The sequence below is a fragment of the Microtus pennsylvanicus genome, chromosome 9 (genome assembly GCF_037038515.1).
Source record: "Microtus pennsylvanicus isolate mMicPen1 chromosome 9, mMicPen1.hap1, whole genome shotgun sequence".
Classification (NCBI taxonomy): domain Eukaryota; kingdom Metazoa; phylum Chordata; class Mammalia; order Rodentia; family Cricetidae; genus Microtus; species Microtus pennsylvanicus.
This window is the reverse complement of record NC_134587.1, coordinates 13,020,882-13,033,200: the sequence shown is the minus strand read 5'-3', so window position 1 is coordinate 13,033,200 and position 12,319 is coordinate 13,020,882. Positions and strand designations below refer to the sequence as shown.

At 40.5% G+C, this 12,319-nt stretch overlaps 1 protein-coding gene across 8 annotated transcripts in view; it reads left to right on the top strand.

Annotated features, from left to right (window-relative positions):
• Positions 1-234: 234 nt before the first annotated feature.
• Positions 235-12,319, top strand: part of Ppig (peptidylprolyl isomerase G) — a 30,424-nt gene continuing 18,339 nt past the window's right edge. Inside the window, exons 1-6 of one of the 8 annotated variants that reach the window (XM_075984962.1) lie at positions 235-373; positions 698-797; positions 8,729-8,758; positions 9,351-9,427; positions 9,517-9,591; positions 9,978-10,085. In XM_075984962.1, coding sequence (XP_075841077.1) covers positions 9,367-9,427; positions 9,517-9,591; positions 9,978-10,085 — 244 coding nt within the window. In that variant the 5' untranslated portion in view covers positions 235-373; positions 698-797; positions 8,729-8,758; positions 9,351-9,366. Of the gene's footprint in view, positions 427-658; positions 798-8,728; positions 8,759-9,313; positions 9,428-9,516; positions 9,592-9,977; positions 10,086-12,319 lie in introns of those variants that run through there. The other 7 variants (XM_075984956.1, XM_075984961.1, XM_075984960.1 and 4 more) reach the window with 7 other exon arrangements.

The window sequence follows — 12,319 nt, the reverse complement described above, 5'->3', positions numbered from 1 at the left end:
AAATATCCTGACAGCGCATGCCAAGGTTTATAAAGTGAAGTGCTTCATTTCGAGAGCGCTGTGACAGTCTGACGGAGACACACTTACCCAATCAACTCGCAGAGAACCTTACGCTACCCGTCAGGCGTGTATTTAAAAAGGCTTAAAGAGCCTACACTCTCAAGGAGAAGATGGTGACGTAAGGCAGGGAACGCCGGGAGACGCCTTCAACCCACCCCTGACGCACTTCCGGAGCGACGCTTTCCCTCCACGCCTGGACTGGGCCGTGGGGGAGGGAGGCGGTTAGTGTGCTTTAGCGCCTTTCCTGACGGCGGTAGATTTGAAGCGCTTTACGGGGGCCGGGCCGGGAGACGAGACGTCGGTGACGGTGCAGGTGAGAGGCGCGAAGGCGTCCGTCGGCGTGGCGTCACTCGCGGCTGTCCCCGGGTACGAGAGCGGGAAGGGCCCAGGGCGAGGGGCGGAGCCGCGGCGGCCGGGCGGGAGGGCGGCCGGGCCGAGGTAACCGTCTTTCCGTCGAGGTCTCCGGGCTGTGGGGGCGCCGAGGGGTGGCCCCGGGGACAGCGGCGCGGCCTACGGTCCCGTGGCGACCGGGACGGCTGGCAGTCGAGCCCCGGGGCGCAGGAAAGCGCTCTTCCTTTCCAGCCCCCGCCCTCCCCGCCCGGCGCACACCTCCTCCCTGACGCATTTTGCCGCACAGGCTGTAATATGGCGGCAGCGACGGCGGCCTCTGCTCCCGGGAGCTAGGTGCGTTTTGGATGCTGCTTCTCCACCGGGAGACCGAGCGCTGCTGCGCTACGGTAGGTGGGACGTCTGCTTGGGGGACGGGGAGGCGCCGCGCGAGGGCCTGTCAGGTTAGGGTTAGGGAGGGACGGGCGCAGAGCCAAAGTCCCCGGGAATAAAATCTACAGCGAGCTGCCGTCCTCCGACCTTCTCCTCCGGTAGGGACAGCGGCGGTCGTGCGTGCCTAAGTGACACAGGCCCCTGATGTTAAGGATTCTCCTAAAATTCAAGCGCGGGCTCTTAGCCTTGGCTCTCTAGAAGTTTTCCCACGTTCCCGAGCAGCTGGCAGCGGCCGGGCCTTTGGGGAGGAGCGTTCCGCTTAGAAGATGGTTTCTGAGCCGCTTCGCCTTTCGGAGAAACGTCCTACTTTGGGCCTTGCTGTTTTTACTCTGATGTCGAAGAGAGTCACCGTTAGCCGCCGGCCGTGTCTGATCGTTTTGGGGAACCTGACAAGCACGACCTTGCGCACGCCGCTTGCTTTCCCCCCTTAGCGTATATGAGCGCATTCGGTGCACTGCGAGGATCTCTTTTTGCTTGTGTTTGGTCACCCGTGAGTCTGAAAAAATAATAGAATGTTTTGGAAATACGGAAGTTCCATATGAACTTTCAGAAGCTAAGACCGGAAAGGATAAAATACATGCTTGTGTTTGTGTCACCCGCGTTGTGTAAAGAATGCTGACGAGTAATTGCCCTTTTGTAAGAGTTACTGGAAGAGTAAACGTCTTACAAGTTTTAAAAGACTGCCATCAAATCCAGAAATTGCACAGATACTTAGAATGGTTGCTGCTTCTATAGTTTTTTTTTTTAAACCTAAAAGTTTAACTTCTGAGATAGAGCTTCAAAACGCCCATAATTCCACACTCAAGAAAGGGGTCATCGTTCAAGGCCAGCCTGAACAACTTGATGAGACTCTTACCTCAGACAAACAAATCATTTTCTTAGGGACTGAGGGACCCCACTCTTTAATTTTAATACGTGGGTTGTAATTATTTCTGCAAGAGTTTACTTTCCTGTTTAATGGCTCAACAGTTGTTTTAATGCTTATTTGAATTGATTGTCGCGCTTGCTCCCTAAGTGGGTTGGGGTGAATGTGGCTTTTGCAAAAACGGTTTTTCTTCCTATAAGCCAAAATTTGGACCTTGAGATTTGCAGGCAGTATTTTGTACTTAAATATTTAGAGAAAGCTACTTTAATTGGAAATTTGTGTTTTACTGATAGGGAAAATTTTGTGCTTTGTTTTGGATTGGTGGCATTGTTGGCACGTACTCTACCGCACTGAGCTGTATTCCTAGCCCTTGTCCTTGTGTTTGTGTGTAGGATCCAAGACCATCTGTGAGGCAAGTGCTGGATCACTGGCCACACACTAAGCCCCCAGTTTACAGATGCCTGTTTAAGTGTTGTGTTTCAACTGCCAGTGGTTTGAGTATAGCAAAGACATTAAAGAGAACAGTACTATTTGGAAGAGCATAGGTGTCTTTCCTGACAAGTTGTTGGCTTGTTTTACTTAATTCATCAGCAGTGCATACATTCATAAATGAATGCAAATGTTTCGAGTTAATTTTCATTTATTATTTGATCCATGTGAATACTTTAAGAGGGAGCTAAAGAAGCCAGTATAATTCCCTTGCAGGTATCTTTTTAAAGAAAGAGATATATTTTTACTCAGTTGTGGAGGCTTCAGGCCATGGCTGACCGATTGTTTTTGGGCTTGTGACAAGGCATTACATGGTGGGGAATACACAGTAGAGCAAAACGTCTTCCTCTTGGAGTCTAGGAAACAGAGGGTGGAGGGGCTGTCCCAATACTACCTCCAGGGACTCCCTTCCAGTTAATAAAACTTTATTTTGTTAGTCCCAGTCTCCCAAAAGATCCACCATCTCCCAGTAATCCTAAAAACTGGCAACCAAACCTTTAACATTTGGTCCTTGGAGGACAATTAATATCTAAACTTCAAGATAGTGTCTTCTAGATCTGATAGGAAAGACTAAAGCAAGAAACAACAAGAAATCTCCAATATTACTATCTAAGTAAGACCTGCATAATAGCAGCACCAACTGACATGCCAGTATGGATGGGGAAGACTAACCCTAGATGAAGATGACTGCTGAGAGAGGGAGAGTAAGTTGTCCTCAGAGATGAGCCCCAAATAGTCCTGAAACATGCACGTATGAGCGATGCTGAACGCACTCAGTGGGGTGTGTGTATGTGTGTAAAATACAGAAGTTATGGTTTGAGAGAAATTGTGGGAAGACATGGAGAGGGAGAGATAGAAACTTTTAAATACAATACTTATTATGTATAGAATTCTCAAAAAATTAAATTTTTTAAAAATATCAAAACTGTACCAAAGGGTCCCTTCTCTTTGTATTCAAAACTTAGTCCTTCTTGGAAGTAATCCTAGAAGTAATTTAGAAGACTGAAAATGGTTCAGCAGGTAAAAACCTCCAAGTCTAAGGACCTGAGTTCTATCCCTGGGACCTACATAGTAGAAGGAGGAAAACCAATTCCCTTAAGTTGTCCTCTGATCTACACACATGTGCATGGCGTGTGCCCTCCACCTGCTAAATAAATAAATGCCGTAAAAATGTCAAAGTAATGTGGAAAACATAAAATAATGGTACTCATTACTAGATGTTAATGTTTCTGAAAACTTGTTTACAACGTGGCACTAATCAGTAGTTAGAGTATTGGCTTTATGTTTATATGCACATAATTTTCTTTTTTAGAATTTTTATGTGCACTGAGTGTTTTACCTGCATGTATACATGTGTACCACATGTGTGCCTGGTGCCCCAGAAGAGTATGTCAGATTACCTGGCACTCCAGATCCCCTGGATCAACCACCATGTGGATGCTGGGAATTGAACCTAGTTCTCCGTAAGAGCAACAAGTACCCATAATGGCTGAGTCAACTCACCAGTCCCTATAGACAGAATCTACTCGGTCCTGCAGCCATTCAGTCCCAAGTAAACACACAGAGGCTTATATTAATTATGAACTGTTTGGCCTATTGCTCAGGCTTATTACTAGCTAACTCTTATGACTTAAATTCACCCATAATTCTTGTCTGTGTTTAGCCATGTGGCTTGGTACCTTTTCTCAGTAAAGCATTCTCCCCTTGCTTCCTCTGCATCTGTCTGGTGTCTGTGTCTCTGCCTTTCCTCTTCCCAGAATTCTCTTAGTCTGGTTGCCCTTCCTATACTCTTGCCTGGCTACTAGACAATCAACGTTTTATTAAACCAATACGAGTGACAGATCTTTGCAGTGTACGAGACTATTATCCCACATATTTTTCACAAATACCATAATTTATACACTATAGATTAAACAAGATAAGGTTTTTTAAAGGTGTTACAGTTAAAAAGTTGTTCAGGTTTTTTTTAGTGAGTTATTTATTTTAAATTTTACTTTTAAAAAATTAAAAATTTCTAGGTCATTACATTGATGTCCAGAATTTTTCCATGAATGACATTTCATTTTCATGTATCCCACCCACCACATTTAACATATTTCTCTTTTAGAATGTCAAAAAAAAAAAGGAGATAGTTTTAAGTGTACTGCTTGTAAATGCAATGTTTTATGCCATTAAGGGCTTACAGAACATGGTAACAAAGAGTGGTTGCACTTCCACAATTATATTGTCATTGTGAATGAAATAGTGTGTTGTTTTTCTTTCTGGATTATAAAGTGTCATAATTTTTAAAAAGTGCATGTATAAAAGACACAGTCTTAAAGATCTGAAATAGTTTTAATTAACTTACCTGAGTCCTATAAGAAAGTTGTTAGTTGTCAACAAACATAGCAGATGCAGGGTGTGCTATTGCACACCTTTAATCCCAACGGAGGCGTGTGGATCTCCTAAGTTCTAGGTCAACTCAAGTTCCAGGATAGTCAGAGCTGCATAAAGAGACCCTGTCTCAAAACAAGAAATAATAAATTTTAAAATATAAGCCTAGCTGATAAGAACATATTATTTTTCTTGTTATCGGGTTTTGAGCTGAAGAAGTGAAAAAGGAAAGAAATGGTAAACCAACAACAACGCACTTTAACAGAGAACATTCCAGTAGGAAGATGTAGGGAGCAGACTCAATTTCATTAGCGGTACAGACGGATAAGATTATTACTGGTGGACCCTGGGAGAGTCAGTAATAGCAGTATCTCTTGTGAGAAGCACACGTATAAGGAGAGAGCAATGCAGGCTATAGAAAACACAAGCTCTGTCTGGGTGTTTTGGTACACACTTGTCACTCCAGCAGTTAAGAGGTGGAGGCAGGAGGATCAAGAGTTTAATGTCATTCTCAAGCTACATAGTAAATTAGATGCCAGCCCAGGTTACATAAAACGATCTTTAAAAATAAAATGCTGGAGAGATAGATGGCTCAGTAGTTAAGAGCACTGGCTGTCTTTCCAGAGGATCCAGGTTCAAACATTCCCAGCACCCACATGGCTCACACCTGTCTGTAACTCAGTTACAGGGAATCTGATACCCTCACACTAATGCACATAAAATTAAATAAATTTTATTTTAAAAATGAAAACAAAAATAAAAATAAAAGCTAACAACAGAACACAAGTGCTTTCAGGCATATTTGCATTAACATTCTTTCTATTTGATGATGAAGTTCCTGGCCCAGGCTTTGTGCTTTGTGTAGAAGACAAAGTTTTAGCAGGGACTTGTGGCACATATAATTTCAAGTACTTAAAACTGAGTCAGGAAGATTCTAAGTTTGTGGCTTGCATAGGCCAAAGAGTGTATTCCAGGCCATCTTTGACAACTATGGGAGATTGTGTCTCAAAATTTTTAAGAAAAAAATTTTGTGAAACCAGTCCAAAAAACAAAAAGATTTTGATTTAGTGGAATTTATAGATGAGTTTATAATTTTCACTGAGGAAGGACCATTCAACTTGAAGAGTGAGTCCCAGAGTACTGTGGTTGAACTGAATCTTTTTTTTTAATGTGCATTGGTGTTTTTTTTTCTTTTTTTTATTGTAAATAAATTTTTATTTAAGGGATTTGATTCCATTGCTCTCCATCCTGAGTCACATGCTTGCCTGTATGTTTGTGTGAGGATGCCAGATCCCCTGGAACTAGAGTTACAGGCAGTTGTCAGCTGCCATGTGGGTGTTGGGGATTGAACCCAGGTCTTCTGGAAGAGCACCTGGTGCTCTTAGCTACTGAGCCATCTTTCCAGCCCCGCCAAATTGAATCTTAAGAAACATAATCAAAAGAATGAGAAGGTGCAAAGAAAGACTTGGTTGACATCTTAATCATTTAAAAAAAAATCCACTGTCAGTTCCTCTAAGAGTGAGACTCAATGTAATGCTGACTCTGAAACTTCAGATAACTCTTTGAATGTGATAAAGTCACTACATTACTTATTACCTAATTAAAATACTGGCTAATAATTGGTTGCCTATATACTTTAGGCTTAAAGACCCATTAGTGTGAATATGGAAATCTGTTTACATATGAAAATGCAAAATGAATTTGTGACCACTCAATGATGTTTCTGAAATATATTTGAGGAAGTTTAGCATTTTGTCTTATAAATATTATTTATTAGTGACATGCAAAATGATTAATAAACACTTTAAATAATATTTTAATCATTTGCATGGAAAGTAAAGTAATACAAATGGTAACAGTTATAGTTAGGACTTTGCATGCTATTTGTATAACTAGGTTTTGTGTTGTGTGTGAACTTACCGACTTTATTTCTTATTTTAAAAGTATTTCCATGCCAGGTCTCATGGTGCACTCTTGTAATCACAGTACAGGAGGTAGAAGCAGGGGGATTGAAAGTTGAAGTTTAGCCTGAGCTTCATTGGGAGACCCTGCCTTAAAAAAAAAAAAATCTCTAATAAGAAAATAAATAAGTAAATTCAGTGTCACTCAAATTTCTGTGGAAGTCAGGTAGGCAAAGTGAGTTTATAACATGAAGTATATGATAAATGGTTACAGTTCATAAGCAATAATGAAAGAAGGCGAAACTAGAACATGCATTCCATCTAATGGGAACAGTACATACTGACTGCTGTACAAAAATGGGACACTGTCCCAGGTGTGGTAATTATTTTTCAGAAAAATTCAAATCTGGGTTTATGATATTAGCTATAATTCATTCAGGCTAAGCAAATTTGTAACAAATATGTATTCACAAAAGATTTGATCATATTCTGAGACAATTGGTGACTAATTTTTCCCTCCTGAAATGGATCTTGCTATTTGTTTTAGACAGAAAACCCTCTGGAGTGCTGGGAGCACAGGATTGAATGAACCATTTTTGAAATTTTTATGGACTCAATTTTTCTTTAAATTAAAATTTCTATCTTAATAATCTTTTTCTCGAAAAAATGAGATATTGATTAAATATTTGTCTTACTGTTTCAGACTTTAGGTAGTATTCAGTAAAATTTGAGTCATAAATGTAGAGGAAACATCCTATTTATGACTAGCAATTGTTAAGTCTTTAGTGATGATTAGTAACAGCATCTTAGTAATTTTATTTATTTTAAACATTATTTTATATGTGTGGGTGTTTTGCCTACATATATATGTGTTCACCATGTGTGTGCAGTGTCTGTAGAGGTCACAGAGGGCATTAGGTCCCCTTGAACTGGAGTTAACAGATGGTCGGGAGCCACCATATGAATTCTGGAATTCAAATGTCAGTTCTCTTGAAAAGCTCTTAACCACTGTACCATCTCTCAACTCCATTTAATAACTTTAGAGATATAGTATATAAGCCATCTTTTATGTCACCATTGTTCATTAAGTGTTTTTGTCTTATTTTGAGACAGGGTCTCATTATGTAGCTTTGGGTGTCTTGCAAAATCATGTAGACTAGGCTAGCCCTAAACTCACAGAGATCCACGTGCCTTTTCCTCCTGAGTGCTGGAATTAAAGGATAGTAAAAAGACTATCACTATGTTATCCTGACTTGAGTCCCCCAATGTTTGGACTAAAGGGTTGTGCCACCGTGCATGCCATCCTTCAGTTATCTTCTGTAACAGATGTAAATCTACTACTGTCTCAATTAAAAATATCAGCCAAGGTATGCAGAGGTATAACTATTACATGTAATAGATGTAAATCTACTACTGTCTCAATTAAAAATATCAGCCAAGGTATGCAGAGGTATAACTCAGTGGTAGAATACAAGTACTATGTGTGAGGCCCTAGGTTGCATGTACCCAGCACCAAAAAAAAAAAAAAGAATGACAAAAAGGAAGAATCTTTTCATAGTAAAGAATGCAGACCTTTCAGGGCTCTGCTTACAATGAATTGTCATAGACTGTTTGCTGAGGCACCTTAGAAATCTAGTTGTGATAATTTAAATAAAAACAAAAATGTTTTAGTCTTTTTTGACTAAAGTGTTTGGTCTGTTAGGTTGGCTGTTATTCAGTACTTGCTGAATAACATCTGCTCTTCACTTTACTGCGTCATTCCATACCAAGTATTATAATTGGACATTTTAAGTCCTTAAAATCAATGGTTTACAAGAAGAATGTCAAGTAAAAGGTACCTGCTGTAGATAAAGCTGTCTACATGCTATCTCACACATTAGTGTGTGCCTGTCATAGGCTGTTTGTTCCTCTTGATCACAAGTTGCCTCGTGTAAAATTTAATGTGCTTTTGGTCAGAATTCTCTCTACCATATATTAGTATCATCGAAATACTACCTTCCAGATCAGGTGTAGTGGTGGTACACACCTGTCATCTCAGCACTGGGGATTCTGAGGCAGGTGGATTGCCTCAAATTTGAGGCCAGCCTGCGCTACATAGTGAGTACCAAGTTAGCCAGAGCTACAGAGTAAGATTTTGCCTCAGAAACAAAAACCTCTTCCTTTTCTTCATAGATGATTTATTTTGATTTTGTTGGGAAATTTGAATATTTTTCCTTACTATCTCACATTTTAATCAGAGCTCTCATTTTTTGTTTCCTAGGAGCAAAAGGATTGGCTCAATTGTCCTTGATGGGTTTTGTTTTTTATTGTTTGTTTCCCCCACCTAAAGGCAATGTTCATATTCTGTTCACTAGTTATACATACTTAATACAGTTTTCTCTATGGGGTGGCACTCTGGCTTTGGTTGGTAAAATAGAGATTTATTATAATGATGGCTGGTGGTAGTGGCGCATGCCATTAATCCCTGCACTCAGGAGGCAGGGGCAAGTGGATACCTGTGAGTTTGAGGGCAGCCTTGTCTACAGAGTTACAGGACAGGCTCCAAAGCTACAGAGAAACCCTGTCTTGAAAAACCAAAAACAGAAATTTATTATTTTATAATGACTATGCTCTCTTCAGGAGCACATTTACTAAAATTGGAATAATAGAGATTAGCACGACTCTTGCCCAGTAATTAATTTAACCTTTTAAAGTCTTTTTTATTTTCCTCAAAGTACAGTCTTAATCTCTAAAAGTCATGAGTTACCCAATGGAAACAAATGGAAAATAAATTGAAATAACATTTGTAACTTATGTGCAGTAGAATTGACTTTTATGTATTAATGGAAAATCTTTGCTATTTTAGTCTGCTCGCCTGAAACTGTATCATATACACTTACAGACTGAAGTGTTGGAACCATGGGAATAAAGGTCCAGCGTCCTCGATGTTTTTTTGACATTGCCATTAATAATCAACCTGGTAAGAATATTAATGTTTTTAATTAACATTTTCATACTAGTCTTTAAAATTGTAATCAAGACATTTAAACCAATTACCTTCTTTTTCAGCTGGAAGAGTTGTCTTTGAATTATTTTCTGATGTATGTCCCAAAACGTGTGAGAATTTTCGTTGTCTTTGTACAGGTTTGTTTTCATTTTCAATTGCCCTAATAATTCCTAGAAATATTAGCTGTGAGACCTGCATGTGGACGAATACATAAAATGCCAGAACCCAGGCTGAGTCAAGAGCATGAATTCAAGGCCAGTCTGGGCCATAGGCAAGGTGTGATTTGTACTCCTATAGACCCAGCCTTTGGGAAGCTGAGATGGGTGTTGTGAGTGTAATGCCAGCTTGAGCTACATACTGAGACCTGGGTTCAAAAATCCAAGTTAACTAACAAATTAAAAAATAAATATTAGCTGTAATAGGATTTATTTGTGATTGATTTCTGTGTTCTCCAGAAAAATAGAGGCTTTTGTAGTACTTCAGTCTTTTCTTCTTGTTGACCTATGAATGTTTCTTTTTCCAGGTGAAAAGGGGACAGGGAAATCAACTCAGAAGCCATTACATTATAAGAGCTGTCTCTTTCACAGAGTTGTCAAGGATTTCATGGTTCAGGGTGGTGACTTCAGTGAAGGTGAGACTTTGAGTCCCACAGAAGAGAAGACATATTTATGTTTTGGTTAACATAAAGGTTTTGGGTGTTTTTTGTTGTGCATGTTGAACAGGACATGGAAATCAGAAAACAATTTATATTAAGAGTCTGTCCTCTCCACTATATGGGTTCTAAGGATCGAGCTCAGGTTGTTGTACTTGGAAGTGTGAGTGCCCTTTTTCCACTAAGCAGTCTTGCAGCCCATAAAGGATCTTTATTTTTATGACTTCTTTACTAGTTTTTAACTGTGTTTGTACCAGAGTGCAAGTGCCTAAAGAGACCAAAGGTGTCAGATCCTCTAGAGTTGAAGTTATTAGACTGTTGTGAGCTGCCTGACATGGGAGCCGGGAACTGAACTCGGGGATTCTGTGAGAACAGTATGCTTTTAACTGCCAAGCCATTTTTTCAGCTCCAAATGGAAGTTTTAGTTTGGTTTTCTTCTTACTCCATTGAAGTCTTTGGTGAAGTACATAGGAATACTCACAGAAATATAGAAAAGATGAAAACAGAGAAGGGAATTTCCCCTTTTACTCCAGTGCTAGGGAGTAAGCCCAGGGCCTTGTCTATGCTAGTTAGGTGCTGCTCAGCTGTGCCTCGGGACCAGTTGTATCTGTGTATGAATTAATTTCACGGGTTTGCTTCTGAACACAAAACAACATTATAGCCTCTAAATCTGCCATATGAATTTGACTTTTGCACAGCTTGAAGTACTCTCTCTAGTTTTTTTTTTTTTTTTTTTCAATTTTATCTTTCTCTGTAGCTTTGGAGCCTGTCCTGAAACGAGCTCTGTAGATCAGGCTGGCCTTGAACTCATGGAGATCTGCCTATCTCTGCTTCCTGTGTGCTGGTGTGCACCACAATCACCTGGAAAAACAATATTATTTTTAAGGACACTATGAAAAGGTGTCATTTTATTAAGAGACTTGTATACTCACTTGACAGATCTTTTCCCCATAGATTTTTTTTAACATTTATTTATTGTGGGTGCTGATGTGCTATGGTATGTGGAGTTAGAAAACAGTTTGCAGTGTAAAGTTTCTCCTTCCAGCATGTGGGTCCCATAGATTGAACTCTGACTGTCAGATTGGTGACAGGCACCTTTACCCTGAGTCTTTTCCCATGAATCTTAATAGGCTTGTTAGTTTTGGTTTGTTTTAAAAAACATACTTTTTTAAAAAAAAATTTTAAAAATATTTATTTATGCAATATTCTTTCCGTGTGTATGCCTGCAGGCCAGAAGAGGGCACCAGACCCCATTACAAATGGCTGTGAGCCACCATGTGGTTGCTGGGAATTGAACTCAGGACCTTTGGAAGAGCAGGCAATGCTCTTAACCTCTGAGCCATCTCTCCAGCCCCCTTTGTAGTAATAGGAGCAGCGGGCTGCGTCCCCGGCACCCGGCCGCCCCCACTGCTAGCTTTACCCGAAATAATTACATCAAAACTGTATTCTTTTAAACACCGCTTGGCCCATTATATCTAGCCTTTTCTCGGCTAACTCTCGCACCTGGACTAGCCCATTTCTTATAATCTGCTGTAGCCCACTAGCTGGCTTACCAGGAATGATCTTAACCTGCATCTGCCTGCAGTGGGAGAATCATGGTGACTCCTGACTCAGCTTCTTTCTCCCAGCCTTCTGTTCTGTTTACTCCTCCCACCTATGTTTTAACCTATGAGGGCCAAGCAGTTTATTACTTAACCAAAGAAATCAACAGATTGATATATGACACTCCCACACCCCTTTTTTTAAAATTTTTATTTATGTGCATTGTTGTTTTTTTCCTGCATGTCTTTGTGAGGGTGTCAGATCCCCTGGAACTGGTGTTAGAAAGGCAGTTGTAAACTGCCATGTGGGTGCTGGGGATTGAACCCAGAACTCTTAACCACTGGAGCTTTCTCTTCAGCAGCATCAACCCACCCCACCCCTTTTTTTTTTTCCAGTTTTCGAGACAGGGTTTCTCTGTTACTTTAGACTGGCCTCCTGATTCACAGAGATCCTCCTGCCTCTGCCTCCTGAGTGCTGGAATTAAAGGCATACACTACCATCACCTGGCTTTTTTTGGTGGGGGGAGCAGGGTTTCTCTGTAGAGGTCCTGGAACTCACTGAAGGTGTCGCCACCACAGCCTGGCAACTTGTCGTATCCTTACTGTAGTATCATAGGAGAAAGGCAGTTTCCAATCTTGTTATTGGCATTATATTGATGTCTTATAATTTGT